Here is a 24569-nt window from a genome sequence, read left to right as displayed (position 1 = left end):
GAGAACATAGGCCAACGGAAGAGCACGCGCTTAGCATGCTCAAGGTCCCCAGTTCAATCCTTAGCATCTCCAGTTAAAAAAAGAATAAGGAAGCAGGTGATGGAAACAAGATGCTCAGTTACACATCGCCAAAAAGTGGAGGTGCATCACCAGAAAAAGAGGACAAAAGATGGCACAAATTGGCATGACATTTGCATATGGCAATGTATCCGTATAGATGCAAATTTGGGAATAATTACCATAATTTAAATAGCAGTTCAATGAGTTTGATCCAGGATCTGCCTTCCTCAGAGGAAGGGAACTTCCTCGAGAGAAATGGCTTTATCTGCAGAAGTTCCCTCTGCCCAATTTTTGGGGATCCCCTTCCCCCCACGTCACAGCTCACCCCATTGAGCAAGGTCTGCTGATTCTGTGTAGCATTTTCAGGGGGCTGGAGTCTGCCGTGGGAAGGAGGGGGAAGGGAAGTCAGTGCAAATCTGGTCCAATCCAGAACATCTCACTGTAGCTGGGGAGGCTGTTACCAGGTGACCTGTGAGCCTGCTCAGTCTGTTGTCCAGGTGCTGCTGATGGGCAGCTTCAAGGCTTAACTCTGCCTTCTGATGGTTCTTTATCTTTAAACCAGACTTGACTGGACAGCCTTTCAAATGGAGGATGCTTTCATAGAGGATGCTTTCAATCACCTGGGGAGGCGGTGGGCTCTCCCACACTGGAGGCCTTCAAGACGAGGCTGGACAGCCACCTGTCAGGGATGCTCTGACTTGGATTCCTGCATTGAGCAGGGGGTTGGACTCGATGGCCTTGTAGGCCCCTTCCAACCCTACTATTCTATGATTCTAGGACTGCCCTTCAAACAAAGGACTATTCTCTGAAAAGTATGACACATAGCCACCCTAGATGGAAAATAACTTTGCCTATGACGCTCGAGAGGTCAAAGTGGACAATGCTGGGCTAACATGGAAAAATAATCTGACCTGGTGTACAGCAGCTTCTTATGTACTGATTATCACAGCACGTTCTTGAATAGTCACTGAATGCTGAGTGTTTTATTTCAAGTTTTAACACCACGGTTCCTGTGCCTGACTGCACAACCAGCATGGTGGAACACTGAACAGGGAAACTGTCCGGTAGTTTCAGCTAGGGTTGGGAGAACCAGAGCTGCTCAAGCTTGCCAAAATTCTCTGAACTTCACTTCAAAGCTTGGTCCAGCTCCTTCCCACTCTCATTGCAAACTGCTGTTTCGGTTTGTTCGAATGGGGAAAAATCGGAAAAATGTACACTTTTCCCATTTGAAATGCGCATTTTTCCTCCATTGAGTAAAGTGTGAAAATGCGAGTTTTTTAAAGTGCATTTCTTAAAGTGCATTTTTAAAAGGTGTGTATTTTTTAAAGCACCCATTTTCTGAACATGAATTCAGGGATTTGCGAACATTTTCAGAATGTGCTCCCATTCACATTAATGCTTGGGGTTGCGAATGGGGCATTTTTGAGTGATTTGCAAACTGAAATGAAATTTGTGTGCATCCTTAGCATCAGCCCTACAGGGAGACAGACATTCAAATGGTGAAAGGACTGTATAACTGATGCAGGGGCTATGGGTCCATTCCTTAATGAACAGCTCCACCAACACTAGACATCTGTTAAAATAGACATCAGGGAAGTGGGATCACACACATGCAAAATGCATTTTTGTAAAGGAGACGGAAGCACACCTCGGATGACTGAAAACTTACCTCTAATTTGACAAATGATAAGATAATGAAAAACACTTTATATGTGAATCTCCAAGACGCTGTGACAATACAATGCTATTATTTCTGTGCTTATCACATTTACTTGAGGGATGCCATATCAATGTCAATGCCAAAGCAATGACACAACATCAATGACAGCTGGAATAAAACACTCTAGTCCTCATGACCTTTGCTGAAAGATGGCATGACAGATGTTCCTGGTTCTTATGATCTTTCAAGCCAGCAATGAAAAAAAGGGGGAGGGAACCTTGTAGAGACAAGACTACCACATTTTACACGTTTATTTGGGTTCTGAATGACACGACAGATAAAATACTTCAATCATATACAAGAGGAACAGGTTGCCATGTAGTTCTTTTCCCCAGATGCAACAAACAGAATAAACATGGAAAAGAAAACTCCGCTGGTGTGATCCACATGAAAACACCAGGTGAAGATCTTCGACTGGCACACAGAAGTAATATCTACACTGACTATAATCAGCTTTATTAATTACCAAAAAAAATCACATGCAAAAAACCCATACATATAAATCATCTATTGCCATTGTCCCTGTACTGCCCCCTCCCCCTGTGGTTTGTGAGTTGCAAACTAGCCATTTAATAGGTATGTTATCCCACAAGCTATTGGTGCACAACTTTCTAGTCACTTCAATGGAGGCTGCACTACCACCACTTGGATGGAGATTGCATAGCAGCAGTGTTTAATGGGTGGTACTCAAATGCCTTGATCCACAGAGATGCTGTTGCTGCCCACCGCCCTCTGATAGAAACACAGAGCTTTTCCCCTTCCATTGAAGTGAATGGGGGAAGCCCTTATGTGCAGGAGGCTCTGCAATGACCATTGGCATCTGGGAAGGGATGACTGTTTGGAATAAGCTGCTTTTGATCTCATTGGCAGAGCAGCTAAGCTTTCCAATGCTTCAGCTTTAATGTCTAGAATTAAGCATTGTTCATGGGAATCATCAGCTTAGGGTGGAAGGAACTGTGATCTAAAGCAGGTAAGCAACAGAGAAACTAGAATGGATGCAGTTCTTACAATATCAAGATTCAATACTGCTACCACACAGATAAGGACATCGCAGGAATATATTGTACAAGTTATACAGCAATACATGTCAATTGGCAACACTGTACAGTTTTAAATCTAAAGTGCACAGCCCTCAGCCTGAGGTAACAAAAACCATACTATCAATATAATTTAAAAGGCAACACAATTACAGACACAGTTTTATCTCCTTGTTCCTAGTTTGCAATATTACAATGAGCCATGACCCAAAGTTAGGCATTTTCAATCAAATCATACAACGTTACACAGGTTAACTTCAAGTATTTGGAGAGAGTGTAAAACAATATTGCTTTACAAACCCAGGTGGCCACGTTGATTCTAGTTAAAGCTAAAACCCAAAACTTAGACAAGGTTATAAGTGGAGACAACCCCGAGACATGAAATGGAGCCATGACAAGTTTTCCATCACCCAAATTGTGGCCTGACTTGCCTCTGTAAAGTTTAGGGTTTTGTTCCATTACTAACTTAATTACCATTGACTTCAATTGGCCTACTCTAAGTAAGACTAAATCTGGATCCAACCCTTGATGGGTCTTTAACATGCCATAACAATGGCCCAATAGTGGCTCGGACAACTATAATGATAATAATAAATTAGCATTTGTATAGCACTTCCAAATGTTCAAAATGCTTCAGTGTACTTTGTAGTAGTCTTCACAACAACCCTATAAGGTAGGCCAGTATTATTATTTCCTTGTTGCAGAAAGGTGCTAAGTCTGAGAGGCAGTGGCTTGGTTAAGGCCACCTAATAATCACATGGTAGGCACACACACGGGGGGGGGGGAGATTCAAAGCAAGGACTTCCTGATTTGTAGCTTAGTCTTTTAGGGAGCAATCCTATGGCTGCTAGTCAGTGGCTAGATGGCCATAGGATATGACAGTTTCCGGGAACCAACGTTTTCCCCCATCCTGCGCTGCCTCGTAGGCAGCTCAGAATGGCCCCATGCGCCGCGTCCGGAGGAGGAGTGCAGAGAGGTCAAAACGGGGCATTCCAGGGGGCGTTCCGGGGTGGGGGAGGCAGAAATGCTGGTACAACACATCCTATGTGTTGTCTGGCAGCCGCTTCCCCTGCTCCGCCTTCCTGCATCTAGACAGCCAAAATTGTCTCTCTAGCCGCAAATGCAGGGCAGCTGAAGCGCAGAGGGGACGATCCCCTCCATGCTTCTCCTGCCCTGCATTGGATAGGTGGTCACTTCTGAGTTCAGAGGCAGCCGCCTATCCCCATAGGATTGTGCCCTTAGGCATTACATGCTATGCCATCTCTGACCTCCAAGCGAGGTGGAAATAATGGCTAGGGTGTTGCAGCTTGAATGTGGTAAACCAGGTTCAGATGTGTTCAGATACAACATTTATTGGTTAACTTTGGGCATGTATTTCTTTGTTAGGCTAAGTTATGCACAGGGCTGCTGGGAAATTACAGTGCCACTCTGAGTGAGTTTCTGGAAGGAAAAGTGGTAGTGGAGGTGGGTGGAGTGGGGAGGGTACAAATATCAGAGAGCAATTCTACTGAAACACAACTTACTTCCAAGTCTGGACTGACAGCAGGGGATGGCAGCATTGGACACACTTTGGAGTGCAGCAAGAACTCCTGGTTGGCTGCTAATACAAATACTCTAGTAAAATTTGGTGTTGTGAATTCACTGCCTCGTCCTGCCACCTATAGGGTAGTTATCCCAGCAAAAGGTTCCCTTACCAGTAAGCCTTGTGGATTGAGCTGCTTGGGAACCGAAGATATTTCATGTTTCCCTCATAAAGATGCTCATGGTCCAAACAATTACTCTGAAGTGTGACCCTTTTTGGAGAAGTCTCCACATACAACCATAAGTTTAGTCTTGGGTAGCACTCTTGTTATGATTGTGCATCTGCTTAGGTAGGCCACATGGGAAGTAGCATGAGGAATAGCAGCATTTTGTAATTTCCCCGTCATTGGTCTTGTTTGTTTCTTTAAGAGCTGCAGTAATCTCTTGAGGTTTTGCAGTACTCAACTCTGGAGATGTAGAAGATAAATGACATGTAGAACTGAGAGACATTTCTTTTTAAGAATTGACGTGGGCTTATGTCTCAAAATAAGCATTGTTAAATATTTGATGCACCTCCTCTGAAGGAAAATAAAGGATTATTATTATTATTATTATTATTATTATTTGCCCCTGCAGTTTTTATAACCCATATAAAATAAAAAAATCTATATTTTACAAAATAGGATCTTTTTAATATATATATATATATTTATATATTTCTTTTGTAAAATTATATGTATTTAAATACATCTGAAATGTTGCATGTAAATTAGAAATTCTGTTCTAACAGACTAAGAAAAAAGGCAAAATTTCATCATATTTTAATTTTACGCTTTACACTGCCCCTCATTTTATTCTGTGACCATTTGGGAACAAATTTGGCACTGTTCTATTTGGCTACTTTTAACATAAACTATCTCTTTTACTACGTGTACTAAAATCTGGAAGGTGGGACTGTGAGCATATCTTTATTTCTGATTTGTGTGAATGCAGCCTTTTGTATATTACCTTATCGGAAAAAGAGGTCTTCACAAACTCAAGGGGGAAAAGAAAGACTTTTAAAGAGGAGCAATGTTCTCGATTTTAAATTGTACTCCACTTTGACACCACAATATAGAAATAGATTCACTTTGGAACAAACTACAAATACATTCACCACAGTTTGTGACAACTTAATTGTCTGCGTAGAGACATTTCGGAAGGGTCTGGCAGACCACGTGATTATAAATCTTGCCCAAGGCGCTCTATTTCCTCAATCAGAAAATCGATGTCTTGGTGAGCCGCTGCTGGGTTGGAGATAACCATGCGGAAGAAGTTGACCTTGTCTCCCAGGGGCTGATAGCTGACCATAGTGGTACCGTACTCCATCATTCGGGCTTTAATTACCGGGGCCACCTTCACAGACACAGTATGAAAAGCAAATCAATATTGTACTGTCTCTTCTCTTAGCTTGTTCTCATAGCCAAGCTAGGCATGAACTTAGGTTAGGGCTTTGGGGGAGAGGTCCAGAGGCCCCATCAGCAAGAAGCCTGTCCCCCAACTCAGCAGATTTAATGCATTTTGAAGCAAGTGAAGGAATACACACTACCTTCTAACTAAGGCCTCCTTCATATGTCCATTAAGGGTGCAATCCTATGGATGTTTAAACAGACAAAAGGCCTACAATTCCCACCATTCCCCAGCCACCTGGCTGGGGAATGGTGGGAGTTGTAGGCCTTTTGTCTGTCTAAGCATCCATAGGATTGTGTCCTAAGTCCACAAGGCTCTTCCATAAGAGTACAAAATTGAGTCTAGAGCCTACAATTACCTATGTGCATCACTGCATGCGACTCCCCCTCCATAACAGCTAGTAGAACTCACCTGTGTCCTAATGTCACACATTCTGTGGTTCTGCCCATGCACGCCACATCATTGGCTGCCACTGGTGGCGGGGGTGGGTGGGTAATGTGAAAATGTGTTCTACTCCATTTGGGAATCAGCAACCAACTCAAGCTTCCATAAACCATGTAGGCTGGTAAAAGAACTGGTCAGGGCCTCCCCTTGAGTTACAAGGGACTGGACAGATGTTGGAGACCACCAAAGCAACAGCTTATTTTCATTATCTTCTCTCTCTCTCTCTCTCTCTCTCTCTCTCTTTACCTTTGAAAGACGGTTCATTCTTTCTTCATTATCCTCCATATTCCGTAAACTGGGAGGCAAGTACCAGAAGCAAACATTTGTGTGCTGAGGCTAATGGAAGAACAATAACATCTCATATTTTAATAGCTCAAGTGCAATACAATTCATGCTGTCCCCTTACCCCAATGTCACTCTTCCTATGACAGTGATCAGTTGCTCCATTTTTGTTGTTGACTTTAGTGCAGCCCAGTAAGAATTGCCACCATTGGATCAATGCATATGGCACTGTCTAGAGTTTGATCCCCAGCGAAAAGGATCACGTAGCTAGGGATAGGAAAGACCTCAGCTTGGGCGCCTGGAGAACCACTGCCAGTTGGAGTAGATCAGCTTTCTCCGATATGGCGCCACCCCAGATGTTTTAGAATTTAACTGCTATCAGCATGGAATGGTGGGAGTTGTAGTCCAAAACATCTGGAGAGCACAAAGTTGGGGAAGGCTGGAATTGACTATACTAGGCTAGATGGACAAACAGTCTGATCTGGTATAAAGCAGCTTTCCATGTTCGCGCACGTGTGTGTGTGCGTGTGTGTATGTGTACATTTTCAGCAGGTTCTTGGCTTACTCCAGAAATGAAAGAAGGTCTCCAGTAATGGAAGGGCAAGTATTCTTGCTGCCCTCTCCCAACCCTGGATGCTTTGGGGGTATGCAAGGCAAGAAGCCTGATTGACAGCAACAGTGCATGAGTCCTCCAGTTGTGGTGCCAGCTTGCACCAATCTTGCAACCTATTAATGAACCAGTATGGTAATCAGTGCTCACATTTATTTCTCCTAGCACAATGGACAGGAAAATTCATTTACAAACAGACCATTGGTACCAAGACTGTCTTCTAACCCCTTTCTGATTTGCCAGCACAGGGCAGACTTGCTTATTAATAAATTGATAGCTATTAGTGTACTGATGGAAGTTCTCTGACAGAGCAATCCTATGCAAGTAAGGTCTTCCATGTTCAGTGGTGCTTACTCCTGGGTAAGTGTACCTAGGACTGCATCCTAAAGACCCACCAAGCTATTCAAAGTAAAGACATACCTTTCCATCAAACACCATTTCAAAGCCTTCTCTATTCTTTATTTTGTTATACAGGTATTCTGCAAGTTCCAAGCACTTGTCAATATGTGCTTCAAATCCTATAGTGCCCTTTGGAACAAAGGGAGAAAGAGACAGGTTGAAGTGAACTAAAGCAAAACAAATATATCTGAAAACAATGATTTCTACTGAAATTATCGTATTTTTTCCATAATGCACGTCTATGCATATAAATTAGCACATGCAAATTTTATGCAAACATGTATCCAAATTTGTCCTCTTTTTGTGTGATGAATTTCCTTTTTTTGATGATGCATACATGGCCACCCTAGTAATGACCCTCCAAGCAGAATGTAGCACACCAGCTATGTTATTGTGGACTGCCACGTCTTTGACAATCCCCTCCCGGGCTCTTTTTGCACCCCAATGCTCGTAGCAAAGCTAAATGTTCCATGGGGCACCTGGCAGGTCTCCATAGCTGCTGGTGGACTGCATTTGATTTGACAGGTGACAAGTTATGCTCTCCTAACTGAAAGTAATGGCAACCTGGTCCGAGGGTTCTAATATGCTGATGATAAGGTTGATGATGAGATCACACAACAAATACTACATGAAACGTGTGTTTCTTGCAGGCTGTTTTAGCAAATTAATTAATTCGTTTTTTAAGGAAATCTTGGGAGAGAAATTTGAAATCATTAAGCAAGAAGTATTTATTTGGCAGCATTTACAAACTGCAAATAAGCTTGTCCTTTGAGATTCCCTACAAATATGCCCCAGAAAAGAACAGATTTTTAATTAGTTTCCCCACAAGAATAATATGCCTGTTCCTAATTGCTGCATAAAATGGAAGCAGGTGTTCTAGTCACAGTTTTGCCATGTCTAGTTTTAAGAATTCTGACAACAGAATCCTCAGTCTTTCTCAAAAGCTTTTAGCCTGACTACATTAAAACATAATCGCTATGCTGCCAAATTGTCTGGAGCTGAGGGGAAGTGATTTCTGCATGATGTCATAGGATCTATGCGACACCTGATTTCTTAGGGCTGAGATGTGTATTGACAATTATTCTTCATTGGTTCACTTCCAGGACTGTGCTTTATCTGTTGCACATGTAGAAATCCTGTGTTAGGGACGGCTGGGCTTGCCGTCAGACTGCCCTGCAGGAGTGCTGAGCAGCAGTTGCCTAGCAACTGGCATGCAACTCTCCTTTGTCCAAGGCCTAGCACAATGGCTGGCTGAGGCAGAAGTGTAGTTGCCTTAACTGAAAACCAGGTGGTAGCAGGATAAAGGGGAGAATAGGCAGGATAAGGGGGAATGATTGGTTGAGAATAGGGATGGTCAAGAATTTGAAGAGGGGTGCGAGAGAGGGTGGTCAGGTGTCCGTTTTGCAGAGGACAGTCCTCTATTTTAAGGGCAGCCAGAGGACAGTTCACTATTTGGAAGGCATTGTCTCTTCAAAGGACTGTCCTGTCCAAGTCCCGTTTAAAGATGAAGAACCATCAGAAGAAAGAGCTGGGCCTTGACGTTGCCCATCAACAGCACAACAGACTGAGCAGGTAGGCACACAGGTCACATTTTTCCACATTATGGTGAGATGCACTATATTTCCATTTAAATTATAATATTTCTTTCTAAATTGGCATCTATACATATAAATTAGCATATGCACATTTTATGCAAGCTGGTGTCCTCTTTTGTCCTCTGGGGTGGGGTGATGCATGTCCTCTTTTATGGCAATGCATACATGACCTCCCTAGAGAGTACCCCTGCTTTCATTCTTGCAAACTTAATTGAAATGGGAACCCCACAGCCTGCTGCAAGTAGGCCACTGCCTCGATTATGCTTGTACCCTTGGAAAGCACCATCACCCCCTCTAATGTCAACTGACTCACAGGGGATGTCCGAGGGGGCAATCAGAACAGTTACCCATCCTTGCTATCTCCTCCTCCTCCTCCTCTTGGCATTTCAGAGGGGGAAGGAGAAGGAGGTGGCAGTGGCAGGTGCTCAAAAAAGATTTTGATAGTTGAGACTGTGTGGGAAATATGGGGAGGCAAGAAATCAAAACACCTGGGCTTATCCTTGAAGTTCATTGTTTTTCCAAATGGTATTTTTGCAAGTCAAAGACATAACTCATTTTTTTCTGACTAGAATGCTTGCTTACCTTTGCCCTCCACATCAGCCATAGCTTGAAGACATCAACATGGCGCCCACATTGCAAGGCCTTGTCTCCAGTGTCATATGACAGGTCGTAGTGCTTGTCTTGTTGAAAGAGGTAGGAAGCATGCATTTGATTGCAGCTTTGCATCAACCCCTTGAAAGAACAAAAACAAAACTGGCATACCCTGAAGGGCAAGCAGAACAACATGCAGTTTTTACTGCTTCACGGAAAAGCTTGCCAGGCAACTCTTCATCTGCGTTACAAGAAATGGTTGATGCACGTTTGTGATGGCCTCAACAGCTGTGGCATTGAAAGGTTGCAGGATCTGGTGTTGGCAAAAGGGGCACCAGCGGCATCCTTGTACTATACTTTGACCCTGTGAACCATCTTCTCATCCATATACATCACTAGCACATAATTATTACCTCTTACCATCAGCCGTATAATTGATTCAGCTGAAAATGTACTATTTTGATATTTCCACCTTCATCTCCTACCAGTAATCATCCAGTCCTTGGCCAGTTGTTGTAAAGATGGCAGTGCCTAGTAACTAACCATGTTTACTAGAATTTGTTAGAGCAGAAGGCCCCATTTCAGTGGCTTTTTTCTTTCAGGGAATGCTTGACTAGTCTGCTAAGGAACCCCTCATGCAGCCATGGAACCCCCTGAGTGTTACAGAGAAATATGGAACACTCTGTTCATGCAGAGTGCTGTTCAAAGGCCTGTTGATCTTCACTATTGCGCCATGCAAAGAGCCTGCATCCTAAACACACTCAACACTCATCTGTGGCCACACGTTTTACTGGTGGACAAGTTACTTGGAGGGGTAAGGCCAACCACATGCTTTTTAGACCTGTGTCCATCCTGACATATAAGAGATGCCACAGCGGGGCTGACCATTTGGGCAGTGGAGATTGTTAGTGCTGCCATGCTTCTCTAAGGGAGGCCATGGTAAGATCATTCTTGAAGAAGCCTTCACTGGCTCCCACCAACCTTGACAATTTACCAGCCAGCTTCTAATCTTTTTTGGAGCAAGGTCTTTGAGAAGTGGTGGCTTTGCTACTTCAAGGTTGTGTGTGTGTGTTTTTAATAAAACCGATTATCTGAATCCTCTTTCAATCTGGGTTCAGGCCTGGTATGGGGACAGAACCTCAGTTGCCTTGGTAGATGAACTATGTTGAAAGCTAAACAGGGAGAGTGTGTCCCTGTTGGTTCTGCTGGAACTCTCAGCAGTGATCAATACCATCCATCATGGTATCCTTCTGGGACACCTGGCCAATATGGGACCTGGAGGTACTGTGTTGAAGTGGTTCCAATCTTATTTGACTGAGCATTCCCAGAATGTGATGCTGGGGGGCCATTGCTCATTTCCTTGGCCATTGGTCTATGGGGTTCCTCAGGGCTCTATTTTGTTCTGCATGTTTTTTTAACGTCTATGTGAAGCTGCTGGGAGAAGTCATTCAGAGTTTTGGAGTTGGGTCTTACCTTTTTGCTAATGATACCCAGCTATATCTCCCCTTTTCAGCTGATGCCAAGGAGGCTGTGGAAGTATTAGTGTCTCGGCACAGTGAGGGACAAGATGGAAGTTGAGTTGGTCAGTAAACAGGTCAACGCAAGATGAGGAGTACTACCTTTGTGGATGGGATAGCACTCCCTCTGTAGGATTAGATATGATGTGTGGGGGTACTTTTGGATTCAATGCCACTCCTGTTTGGTCAGTGGCAGTGGTGCCCAGGAGTTCCTTTGCCCAGCTTTGGCAGGTGTGCCAGTTGCATCCCTTCCTGGGGAACATGAATCTGGCCACAGTGATCCATGTCTTAATCACTTCATGTTTAGATTATTGTGACAAACTCTGTGTGTGGGGAGAGTCCAAAAACTTCAACTAGTGCAAAATGTAACAGCCAGACTGATATCTGGTGTGCATTTAGAGACCATATAACAGTGGGTTTTGAAACAGCTGCACTGGTTTTCAGTTTGTTTCCCAACCCAATTCAAGCTGCTAATTCTTACTTACATAGCCCTAACTGGCTTGCAGCCAGACTATCTGAAAGACCACCTCCTCCCATATGAGCCCACCTGAAATTGCATTTATCATCTGAGTCCCTGACTCTGTTATTATCCCACCTTGTAGAGAGATGGGATTGGTAAGTGCTCACAACATGGCCTTCTGTGTAGCAGCACCCTGGTTATAGAACTCCCTCCTCAGGGAGGTTAGGCTGGCCTCCTCTTTAATGTCCTTTAGAAAATTAGTGAAGACATTATTGTTCTGCCGAGCTTTTAATAGTAAATGCTGCACTCTGTTATTCAGCTTTGTGTAGTTAATGTATTTGATTATTTGTATTTCACCTTGAGCACTTATTGAGCAGAGGGGCAATCAAAAATACTTTAAACAAACAAACAAACAAATTGTTCTTTGGATATTGTCAGCCACCTTGAGCACCACTCTGGTAAGTGGAAAGGCAGAATGCAGTCTATTCCAATAAATAAATAAGGAAGGAAGGAAGGAAGGAAGGAAGGAAGGAAGGAAGGAAGGAAGGGATAGGCAACCTGCAACCCTTGGCCTAATTTCATGTGGCCTTTGGTCCCAAGGCATGGCCTGAAGGCACGGCCTGAAGGCACATGAGGCAGCCACCTTGCTGAAGCTAAGCAGATCTGGATCTGGTCAGTGCTTGGAGGGGAGACCACCTGGGGACCATATGTAGCCACCTTGAGTTCCACAATGGAAGAAAGGTGGGATAGAAATGAAATAAATAACTAATTTCAAAAGTCCTCTCTCTGCAATCAGTTCAGATGTCTTAACAAGAGTGATCTGTTCCCTCCCTGGCATCCTGCTGGGAGGGAAGGAAAAGGAAGAAAGATGAAAGGTGGTAGCCAAAAGAGAGAGAAAAGCGAGTAGCAAAAAGAGAAAAGGGGTGACTCATTCACTTTGGCTCTGGCCTTGCCCACTGCCTGCTGAGATGTGACCCCTAACAGATTATCCATGAGGGAATATAGCCCTCCACAGAAAGAAGATTGCTCTCCCCTGAAATAAATAAAAAAAATCAGGGAAAGATTGGCAGGACTGGGCAAACTGTGTTTCAGAAAAGTTTATCCACTTGTACTGATATTCTCACTGAGGAATGCCTAATCAGCTGCTGCTGAAGAACCTCAAAGAACACAGCTTAAAACACACACACACACTGCTCTTATGGGGAAGTGACTACAGTTTGATTTTTGGGTTTCAGATGCGGTCTTCATCACATGTACATGTATCAGCTCAGCTGTATCACAATGAAAAGCATCCAGCATATTAAAAGGCAAAGGTCAGAAGTGAGCAGAGATGCAAACTGTTGGAGACATACCTCTTCTCGAACAAGCAGTGCAGAGCACTGCAGTGGGACTCCCATCATCTTGTGTGGATTCCATGTCACGGAATTGGCCCTAGAACAGGAACCAAACTTTAAAGAGAGACATTATGGCACTGGACTGCAATCACAGAGACGTAATTGCAAAACTAAAATAAAAGTGGTGCTTTTGTATTGTCAAAGCAGCAAGGTTGAAAACAAGCCAAGCAATTTTTTAAAAAAGATAGAGTAATTATTTGATGCCACAATTAGGCCTTTTATGAAAAGCCAAGAACAGTTTATTTAAATTTATTTGTACAGACAGTGCTCCTTGGAAATGATTGAACAGTTTAATACAAAGATTTTGGACTTTTGGAATCCTAACCAGTTATTGTGCTAAGAGTAAGGCTTCCACATTATTTCAGTCCTGAATATTCGTGTTATTTATGTGTAGTGCTTTTAATTTATATTTATTATTTAAAAAATATTTCTCAGTCACTTTCTGGCACAGATAGTGTTCCTAAGGCAGCTTACAATTTAAAACTACCCCCCAAAAAACAATTTAGGGTGCAATCCTATGGGTCAGTGGCTAGACAGCCATAGGAACTGACCCACACTCCGATGTCAGTTCCCTGAGAACTGACCTCCACCCCCTCCCACACTTCCTTGTAGGCAGCACAGATCGGCCCTGCGCTCTGCTCTCATAAGAGGAACGTGGAGCAGCGAAAACAGGGCATTCCTGGGGGCGGGGCAGGACAGGGGCGGACGTGCCTTTCTGATGCTTCCTATGGGCAGTCAGCATCCCCCCCCCCGACTTCCTGTGGCTAGTCAGCCGAAATCAGCTGTCAAGCCACGAATGCAGGGCAGCTGAAGCACAGAGGGGAAGATCCCCTCCATGCTGCTCCTGCCCTGCATTGGATAGGTGGTCGCCTCTGAGTTCAGAGGCGGCCGCCTATCCCCAGAGGATTGCACCCTTAGAAACTTAAAGCATAAGTTTCAGTTTGCCTTCTCATTCATCCCCTCACAAACCCTGTGAGGTGATTATTAATCCCATGTACCAGGTATAAACCCCTTCATGGATCACTGCCTTGTTGTGGCGAAGGGGCTTGCATAACTCAGTGAAGCCATAAGCTATGCCGTGCAGGGCCACCCAAGACGGACAGGTCATGGCAGAGAGTTCTGACAAAATGTGGTCCACTGGAGAAGGAAATGGCAACCCACTCCAGTATTCTTGCCAAGAAAACCCCATGGAACGTATCACAAGGCTAAAAGAGATGACGCCGGAAGATGAGCCCCTCAGGTCGGAAGGTGTCCAATATGCTACTGGGGAAGAGCAGAGGGTATTTCCAAGTAGCGCCAGAAAGAGTGAAGCGGCTGGGCCAAAGCCGAAAGGACACTCAGCTGTGGATGTGTCTGGTGGTGAAAAGAAAATCCGATGCTGTAAAGAACAATATTGTTTAGGAACCTGGAATGTCAGATCAATGAATCAAGGTAAGCTGGAGGTGGTCAAACAGGAGATGGCAAGATTGAACATCGACATCTTGGGAATCAGCGAACTAAAATGGACAGGCATGGGCGAATTTAATTCAGGTGACCATCGTATCTACTATTGTGGGCAAGAATCCCTTAGAAGAAATGGAGTAGCGCTCATAGTCAACAAAAGGGTGGGAAAAGCAGTACTGGGGTACAATCTTAAAAATGATAGAATGATCTCAGTACGAATCCAAGGCAAACCATTCAACATCACAGTAATTCAAGTCTATGCCCCAACCACTGAGGCCGAAGAAGCTGAGGTTGATCGGTTCTATGAAGACCTACAACACCTTCTAGAACTAACACCAAAAAAAGATGTCCTCTTCATCATAGGGGATTGGAATGCTAAAGTAGGAAGTCAAGAAATCACCGGGATAACAGGCAGGCATGGCCTTGGTGTACAAAATGAAGCAGGACAAAAGCTAATAGAGTTTTGCCAAGAGAACATGCTGATCATAGCAAACACTCTTTTCCAACAGCACAAGAGGCGACTCTACACATGGACGTCACCAGATGGTCAATATCGAAATCAGATTGATTATGTCCTTTGCAGCCAAAGATGGAGAAGCTCCATACAGTCAGTCAAAACAAGACCTGGAGCTGACTGTGGCTCAGATCATGAGCTGCTTCTTGCAAAATTTCGGCTTAAATTGAAGAATGTGGGGAAAACCACTAAACCATTCAGGTATGACCTAAATCATATCCCTGATGAATATACAGTGGAGGTGAGGAATAGATTTCAGGGATTAGACCTGATAGACAGAGTGCCTGAGGAACTATGGACGGAGGTCCGTAACATTGTTCAGGAGACAGCAACGAAATCCGTCCCAAAGAAAAAGAAATGCAAGAAAGCCAAGTGGCTGTCTGATGAGGCTTTACAAGTAGCTGAGGAAAGAAGGGAAGCGAAAAGCAAGGGAGAAAGGGGAAGATATACCCAACTGAATGCAGAGTTCCAGAGAATAGCAAGGAGAGACAAGAAGGCCTTCTTAAATGAACAATGCAAAGAAATCGAGGAAAACAACAGAATGGGAAAGACTAGAGATCTCTTCAAGAAAATTGGAGATCTCAAGGGAACGTTTTGTGCAAAGACGGGCATGATAAAGGACAAAGAAGGCAGGGACCTAACAGAAGCAGATGAGATTAAGAAGAGGTGGCAAGAATACACAGAAGAACTATACAGGAAAGATCTTAATGTCCCTGATAGCCATGATAGTGCGGTCACTGAACTTGAGCCTGACATCCTCGAGAGTGAAGTCAAGTGGGCCTTAGGAAGCATTAGTAACAACAAAGCTAGCGGAGATGACAGTATTCCAGCTGAGCTATTTAAAATCCTAAAAGATGATGCTGTTAAAGTGCTGCATTCAATATGCCAACAAATCTGGAACACTCAACAGTGGCCACAAGACTGGAAAAGGTCAGTTTACATTCCAATTCCAAAGAAGGGCAATGCCAAAGAGTGTTCAAACTACCGCACAATTGCGCTCATTTCACATGCCAGCAAGGTGATGCTCAAAATCCTACAAGCTAGGCTTCAGCAGTATGCGAACCGAGAACTACCGGAAGTACAAGCTGGGTTTCGAAGAGGCAGAGGAACTAGAGATCAAATCGCCAACATTCGCTGCATCATGGAGAAAGCAAGAGAATTCCAGAAAAATGTCTATTTCTGCTTCATTGACTACGCTAAAGCCTTTGATTGTGTGGATCACAACAAACTGTGGCAAATTCTTAAAGTGATGGGAGTACCAGACCACCTTACCTGTCTCCTGAGAAACCTGTACGAGGGTCAAGAAGCAACAGTAAGAACCAGACATGGAACAACCGAGTGGTTCAAAATTGGGAAAGGAGTACGACAAGGCTGCATATTGTCACCCTGCTTATTTAACTTATATGCAGAGTACATCATGAGAAATGCCGGGTTGGATGAATCAGAGGTCGGAATTAAGATTGCCGGGAGAATTATCAACAACCTCCGATATGCAGACGATACCACCCTAATGGCAGAAAGCGAAGAGGATCTCAAGAGCCTCTTGTTGAGGGTGAAAGAGGAGAGTGCAAAAGCTGGTTTGAAACTCAACATTAAAAAAACTAAGATCATGGCATCTGGCCCTATCACTTCCTGGCATATAGAAGGGGAAGAAATGGAAGCAGTGACAGATTTTACTTTCTTGGGTTCCAAGATCACCGCAGATGGTGACTGTAGCCATGAAATTAAAAGACGCTTGCTCCTTGGGAGGAAAGCTATGGCAAACCTAGACAGCATAGTAAGAAGCAGAGACATCACCTTGCCAACAAAGGTCCGTCTAATCAAAGCTATGGTTTTCCCAGTAGTAATGTATGGCTGTGAGAGCTGGACTATAAGGAAGGCTGAGCGCCGAAGAATTGATGCTTTCGAACTGTGGTGCTGGAGAAGACTCTTACGAGTCCCCTGGACTGCAAGGAGGTCAAATCAGTCCATCCTAAAGGAAATCAACCCTGAGTGCTCATTGGAAGGACAGATAATGAAGCTGAAGCTCCAATATTTTGGCCACCTAATGCGAAGAGAAAACTCCCTGGAAAAGACCCTGATGCTGGGAAAGACTGAAGGCAAAAGGAGAAGGGGACGGCAGAGGATGAGATGGCTAGATAGCATCACGGATGCAATGAATATGAACTTGAGCACGCTCCGGGAGAGAGCGCAGGACAGGAAGGCCTGGCGTGCTATGGTCCATGGGGTCACGAAGAGTCGGACACGACTGAACGACTGAACAACAACAACAAAACCAGGTATAAAACAGAGTGAGAGAATGTCAGTTGTAGAAAGCCATCTGCCAGCTAAGCAGAGACAGATTTGAACCCAATTCCAAGTCTCACAACATTTTGTACTTGTGAGGCATATGCCTCACATCAGTTCTGGATAGTCTTACATCACTGGGCACATTTTGGGCAAAACATGGAAGCAATTAGGAAAGGTTTGAGCCTATGCTACTATGTATTTTGCCAAGGAAAGACACCACTTGAGCGCATGAGCTATGTGTAATTTATACTTTGGTATCCATATTGAAGTACAAAATAGTAAGTTAGAAACAAAGAATCCTAAGGAAACAGCAGCACTACTTTATCTAAACTTGTGATTCTCTGAATAAATGAGGCTTTTTATAGTGGATGGGTCTTTGCTAGTATCAGTTTTGGGCAGGACTAGACTTACAGTAATGAATAGAGAATTCTCAAAATGGAAATCCTTCTAAATCTTTTTGGCTTGCAAATCGCTTTTTATATTGGTGATGAGATGTTCGAGACAAAGTCCCACCAACAAGAGGTGCTGGTGCAGTCACTGATTCACATGAACTTTGCAAAGTGATGTTTTGTTTTGTTTAGTGTGTATAAATTAGGAAGAAGATGACTGTCTCAAAGCACTCAAACCCTTTAATGAAAAAAGTAATTTTCCTGCCAGATTTTTTTTTTTTTTACTGAAAGCACTGTACATGTAAAACATGATTTAAAAAATCCAAATTAAGAATGAGTTCTTAGAAGGATCAACACTGAGAACTGAAATCTAGGGCGGGAAAGACCATCAGTGCTAACACTGGATGCTCAGGAACATGTCCAGAAAGCTCAAATTTTGTGCGCTGGATGTGCAGTTTCAGCACATCTGATCTCCACAGCTGAGACATGCATACTGATCAGCCTATGTTAATCCCTGCCAGTCCATACAACTGAAAGGAACCAGAGCAGAACCACAGCAATCTGTTCAGCCCACATGGGTGGATTTCCATGGAAACTGCAGGGAGTGCATGCTTTCCTGAGCAAAATTCAAATTCTCCTCCCACCTAAATATGGATTTGCCCCTGTCGTGCACCCTGTCATTACATCTTTGCATGTATTATCTGTAATGTAAAAAAAAGAGTTGTTCCTTGCTTTTGTGAGAAAGGGTGATAAAGAAGGGCCTTGATAAAATAGATAAAATAAAAGGAACTGTACTGGGCTCTTTATGCTATGTATAGGTCTAGTCAATTATTTTCAGTAGTAATCAGCTTTAAAAAGAGTTTCTGATGCTACATTTGACAAGAGCATGTGGATTGATTTAAACCAATTTAATCTTCAGGAACTTTGGTGGCAATTGCTCCAGTATGTGAGTAGTATCTAATAATATTTCCATTAGCCCTACCTTTCAACACCATTCAATTTCCATTTATGTTTCCTTGACATCAACAGCCCACCGCCCCATGCTCCCTGGAAAAGAAGATAACCATTAGTTGTGCTCAATGATATTGATTTTTGGAGGCAGATGTCGAAAGGTGTGTGCAACTGTGCAAGACACTTTTGGATCTGTTCTTTGTGCAATTGGGGACACAGCTAAAACTATGGAGAGGAAACTGCAAAACATGGATATTGATGAGAAACAGTGATCCGGCTGCACTTTCGGAATTTACAACCACAAGATGTGATGATGGCACGAAGTCAGGTGATGAAAGAAAGAGAGAGAGAGAGAGAGAGAGAGAGAAAGAAAGAAAGAAAGAAAGAAAGAAAGGCCTTCAAGGCAAGGAACTGTCATCTTGTACTTTGTAAAGTGTCTGTACAGATCTACGGTGCTAAATAAATAAATAAATAAATAAGTAAGTAAGACAAATCCATGGCAGATGGGTCTACTGTCCATGCAAACTAAAAAAGAACTAAATGAAACCTCCACATCCAAGCAGCAGTATACCTTTGAATATTAAATGCTGAGGACAAAGAACTGAGTGTTGAAGTTAGGTAATTCTAGTCCCTGGACTTAATGGTGTTATGGGTCCCACCTTTTACATGGCTATATGTATTACTTCAGTTGTGAAGCAACTAACATTTCCCTTCTCCTCATCACAGCTGGTTGTACATTTCTGATATGTTAAAAGAAAAAAACTGTTTGGAAAAAAGAAACACTCTGAGCATGTGTACAATGTACTCTGAGCATTTTAAACTTATTTCAATCATAGAACCATCAGAACTACAGGAATAAGATGGAGTTTGCTTCTGCTGGCCTGATAACATACTGGGAATGATAGAGCTAACATAACTGGAAATAAGTATCATTTTGTTATAGAAAAGGATAACATACTTTTTAAAGGAAAAAACAAAATAAAATAAAATGAGCATCTGTAACCATGTACATGCCAGCTGCCCTCTAACTCTAAAATGTTTAAAAATAAGAGGAAAGGATGCTGCGGCAAGCAATGTCACTCCTGTTGGGCCCCAGCATGCTTATGTTGGCTTTGGTGCTGATGCAGAGCCTCCTTGACACTGCCCCCATCATCTGCTGTGCTCTGGATTGCCTTTTGAGGCCCCCCTGGCCTGCAGGAGCCCTGGTCCTCAGCTCAAGGCCCAGCCCAAGTGAATCAACTGGGGATGTCCACCACCTTTATGCCCTTCCTGTCAGTTTTAGAAGCAGAGATTCTTAGGATCCTCCAAAAACTCTACTCAAGAGCTTATTTATTAATTTATTATTTATTATTTATTTATTAAGGACACACGCTTGATCTGGTTTTCTCGACTGGGCAGGAGGATGGTGATCTGAAAGTGGAGGAATTAACATCTGTCCCTTTGTCATGGTCAGATCACTTCCTGCTGAGGTTTAGACTCCTGGCGGCCTTTCCCCTCTGCAAGGGTGGGGGACCTATTAAAATGGTCCGCCCCCAGAGATTAATGGATTCCAATGGATTCCAGAGGGCTCTGGGGGATTTTCCTGCTGGTATGGCTGGTGCTCATGTCGAAGCCCAGGTCGCTCTGTGGAATGCAGAGATGACTCGGGCGGTTGACGACCGCACCCAAGCGCCCTCTCCCTCTGAGCAGAGCCCGGCCAGCTCCTTGGTATACACCTGAGCTGAGGGCAATGAAACAAGAGGGGAGACGGCTAGAACGCAGGTGGAGGAAAACTCGTGCTGAGTCTGACCGAACACAGGTAAGAGCCCACTATCGAGCCTACTCTGTGGCGGTGAGGGTGGCAAAGAGACAGGTCTTTTCCACCAGCATTGCATCTTCTCAGTGTCATCCAGCGGAGCCTTTCCGAGTGGTTTGCGGCCTCCTGTTACATTCTGGGCCAGGGAGAGAGACGGTGGAACCCTCGGTAGCACGCTGTGACAAGTTTGCACGGCACTTTGAGGATAAAGTCGCTCAGATTCGTCATGAATTGGACACCACCATTAATGCAGTTCCATTGGTAGAGGCGTTCAGAGCACCGTCTGGTCCAGTTTTATTGGATGAGTTTCAGTTACTGAGGCCTGAGGATGCGGACAAGGTGCTTGGCCAAGTCCGATCGACCACTTGTGTGCTTGACCCTTGCCCTTCATGGCTTATTAAATCAAACAAGGAAGGGATGTCCGGCTGGGTCCAGGAGGTTGTAAATTCCTCCTTGAGAGAGGGAGTGGTGCCTGCCGCTTTAAAAGAGGCAGTAATTAGACCACTCCTGAAAAAGCCTAACCTGGACCCAGAGGATGTTAACAGTTATAGGCCAGTGGTCAATGTCCCCTTCCTGGGCAAGGTGCTTGAGCGGGTGGTTGTAGGACAGCTCCAGGCACTCTTGAATGAAACGGATTATCTAGATCCATTTCAATCGGGCTTCAGGCCTGGTTTTGGAACGGAAACTGCCTTGGTCGCCCTGTGGGATGACCTCTGCCAGGAGAGGGACAGGGGGAGTGCGACCCTGTTGATTCTTCTGGACCTCTCAGCGGCTTTCGATACCATCGACCATGGTATCCTTCTGGATAGGTTGTCTGGGTTAGGAGTTGGAGGCACTGTACTGCAGTGGTTCCGATCCTACTTGGATGGCCGATTCCAGAAGGTGGTGCTGGGGGATTATTGCTCTGTGCCATGGCAATTGTGCCATGGGGTTCCACAGGGCTCTATTTTATCCCCCATGCTGTTTAACATCTACATGAAACCGCTGGGGGAGGTTATCCGGAGGTGTGGGCTGAGGTGCCATCAATATGCAGATGACACCCAGCTCTACCTCTCTTTCTCATCAAACCCAGGTGAGGCAGTGGCTGTTCTGAATCAGTGCCTGGGCACGGTAATGGACTGGATGAGGGTCAATAAACTGAAACTCAATCCAGACAAGACGGAGGTACTGTTAGTGGGTGGTTTGTCTGCCCGGCTAGGTGATATTCAACCTGTTCTGGAGGGGGTTGCACTCCCCCTAAAGGATCAGGTTCGTAGTTTGGGGGTGCTCTTGGATCCAGAACTGTCACTTGAGGCACAGGTGAACTCAGTGGCACGGAGCACTTTTTATCAGCTTAGGCTGGTATACCAACTATGCCCTTATCTGGACAGAGATAGCCTAGCTACAGTTATCCATGCTCTGATAACTTGTCGTCTGGATTACTGCAATGCGTTATACGTGGGGCTGCCTTTGAAAACGGTCCAGAAACTTCAGCTGGTCCAAAATAGGGCAGCAAGATTGTTAACAGGGACTGGCCTGCGAGCTCATATTACGCCAGTACTTTTTCAGCTGCACTGGCTGCCAGTCCATTTCTGGGCCCGATTCAAAGTGCTGGTGTTAACATTCAAAGCCCTTAACGGCTTGGGGCCAGGTTACCTGAAGGATCACCTCCTCCCAGATGTGCCTGCCTGGACCTTAAGATCATCCTCAGCGGCCCTTCTCCGTGAGCCCCTGCCAAAGGAAGTGAGGCGGGTGGCTACTAGGAGGAGGGCTTTTTCTGTTATGGCACCCCAGCTCTGGAATGAGCTCCCTAGTGAGGTTCGCCTGGCGCCTACATTGTATTCCTTTCGGCGCCAGGTGAAGACCTTTTTATTTTCCCAGGCATTTTAGCATTTTAGCTTTCTAAATTTTTATCTTTGTTGTTTTAAATCTGTATTTTAAATTCCTGTACTGCTGCTAGGTTTTATTGTGGTTGTATTGTTATATTTTGGTTTTAATGTTCTATATATTTTAAATTGTTTTATTGTGTGTTGTTTGGTTTTAATTTTTGTGAACTGCCCAGAGAGCTTCGGCTATTGGGCAGTATAGAAATGAAATGAATAAATAAATAAATTTCCACATTAGATTACTGTAATGCACTTTATGTGGGGCTACTCCTGTGCCTGGTCCGGAAGCTGCAGCTAGTGCAGAATGCAGCAGCCAGGATGCTGAGGGGGGCGCCTGGCTGTGCACATATTACACCGGTGTTGAAGCAATTGCACTGGGTCTGTAGTAGCTACCAAGCCAAGTACAAGGTCTTGCTGTTGGCATAGCTGACCAGCTTGGGACCAGGTTACCTGGCAGATCACCTTCTCCAAAACAGACTTGTGCAAACGTTAAGATCATCAGAGGAGGGCTTGCTGGTTGTACCATGACCTGCAGAGTGCCATCTTGCAGCAACCAGGAAGTGGGCCTTCTCTGTGGTGGCACCCAATTTGTGGAATGATCTCCCCCTGGGTATTCAGGAGGCATCACCTGTATCACGCTTTAGGCATCAGTTAAAGGCCCATTTCTTTACCCAGGCCCTCCTTGAGTGAATGTGCTGCCCAGTCTGTTTGTTTCTAATTATGGTGTCATTTTAATTGATTTTAATGTTTTTAGTAATGTTTTATAGAAATGTTTTAGCATTTTAATGTATTTTAATTGTATTTTAATGTATATTATAATGTGTTTTGTGAACTGCTCAGATATATTTTTAAAAATGTTCAGTGGTATATAAATCTATTAGATAAACAAACAAACAAACCAAATGGATGTGGCCCTGTTGGTTTACTGTTAGATGATCCAGTATTTGTAACCCAATGCTTGCAGACAGTACTAATTCTATACTCACATCAACATGCATCCAGATCTTGTACTTCTTGCAGATATCTGCAATAGCTATAAGTGGATCAAATGCCCCATATACTGTAGTTCCTGCTGTGGCACTTACTAGGAATGGAACAAATCCCTATGGGAAAAACAGGAAAATGTTCTTTAGATACGCAGACTATTTGCAACCCAGCACCTGCAATAGCCCTGTTAGGAAGCAGTCTGGAACGGATCAGAAGCTAAATATAATTAGTGCACGGCACATCGATAATCACAGAAACTTCATGGAAGTTACATGACACCCAGCTCTATGTCTTCTGAGTCAGGTGGGACCAGGCAGATGCTGGAGCAGTACCTGGAGTCAGTAATGGGCTAGATGAGGGCCAGTACATTGAAGCTGAATCCTGGCAAGATGGAGATGCTGTGGGTAGGTGGTTCTCTGTTTGGGAATTAGGTGTGTAACCTTTTCTAGATGGAATTACACTCCCCTGGTGTCATGGACTAGGATCCTGATCCCTTGTCCTCAGAGAACTCTGATGCCTTGTCCTCTGGAGAAGAGGGTCCAGTTCAGGGAGAGGCTTCAGTCTTGGAAAGGCATCATGAGGCTTTCATCTCCCCAGGACCTAGTTCCCCAGAAAGGTCTTAAGGGTTGCTCTCCTGCATCCAGAGGAGGTTGCCTGCCATGTTCAGACTCTGAGGGCTTCAGCCATGAGGTCACTAGCATGCCACAGCCACTGTCACATTGTCACAGCTTGAGGCTGCTAAAACAGGCCAGGTCCCTTTAAAAAGCCTCAGTCAGTGTGGAGGTGGAGCCAACCAGCCTAAAGGAAGCCAAGCTCTTATTTAAGGCTTAGTCTTGATCTGCTGTGTGTTGGAGCAACATATAGACAACCCTGTCTGGCTTCTAGGCCCTCTTGGAGCTTTCTGTGGTGCTGATATATTCCTGTCTGTCTTCCCTGTAAAACCTATGCAGACCCCTGCTCAAGATGTCACCCCCTAATAGAACCCTGAGACCCAAGCTATAGCAACATGAAGCCTTCACCACAATGGAGGCAGCATAGGGCATTATCAGTACCAATGGCCTGAAATGATATACCCTGAAAGAACAAATATGTCCTTTGGGGTACAGTCCTGGCTCCAGTATTGTCACTTGAGGCCCAAGTGGCCTTGGTTGCATGGAGTAGTTTTTATTAGCTGAGGCTGCTTCATTAGCAATGAACTTTCCTGGGCAGGGATAGTCTGGCCATGGAGATCCTTGCTCTGGTAACTTCCCAACTGGA

The 24569-nt window shown here is 44.3% G+C and overlaps 1 protein-coding gene across 1 annotated transcript in view; it reads right to left on the bottom strand.

Annotated features, from left to right (window-relative positions):
- Nucleotides 1–5559: 5559 nt before the first annotated feature.
- Nucleotides 5560–24569, bottom strand: part of GAD2 (glutamate decarboxylase 2) — a 58667-nt gene continuing 39657 nt past the window's right edge. The window contains exons 10-16 of the mRNA XM_084860486.1: nt 23312–23428; nt 18697–18761; nt 13038–13116; nt 9700–9849; nt 7544–7651; nt 6478–6567; nt 5560–5733 (exon numbers count right to left, since the gene is read on the bottom strand). Coding sequence (XP_084716612.1) covers nt 5560–5733; nt 6478–6567; nt 7544–7651; nt 9700–9849; nt 13038–13116; nt 18697–18761; nt 23312–23428 — 783 coding nt within the window. The remainder of the gene's footprint in view (nt 5734–6477; nt 6568–7543; nt 7652–9699; nt 9850–13037; nt 13117–18696; nt 18762–23311; nt 23429–24569) is intronic.

The sequence above is a fragment of the Heloderma suspectum genome, chromosome 5, assembly GCF_057233095.1.
Source record: "Heloderma suspectum isolate Gila_16-S chromosome 5, 16-S_ref, whole genome shotgun sequence".
Lineage (NCBI taxonomy): Eukaryota > Metazoa > Chordata > Lepidosauria > Squamata > Helodermatidae > Heloderma > Heloderma suspectum.
This window is presented reverse-complemented; position numbering and strand designations above follow the sequence as displayed.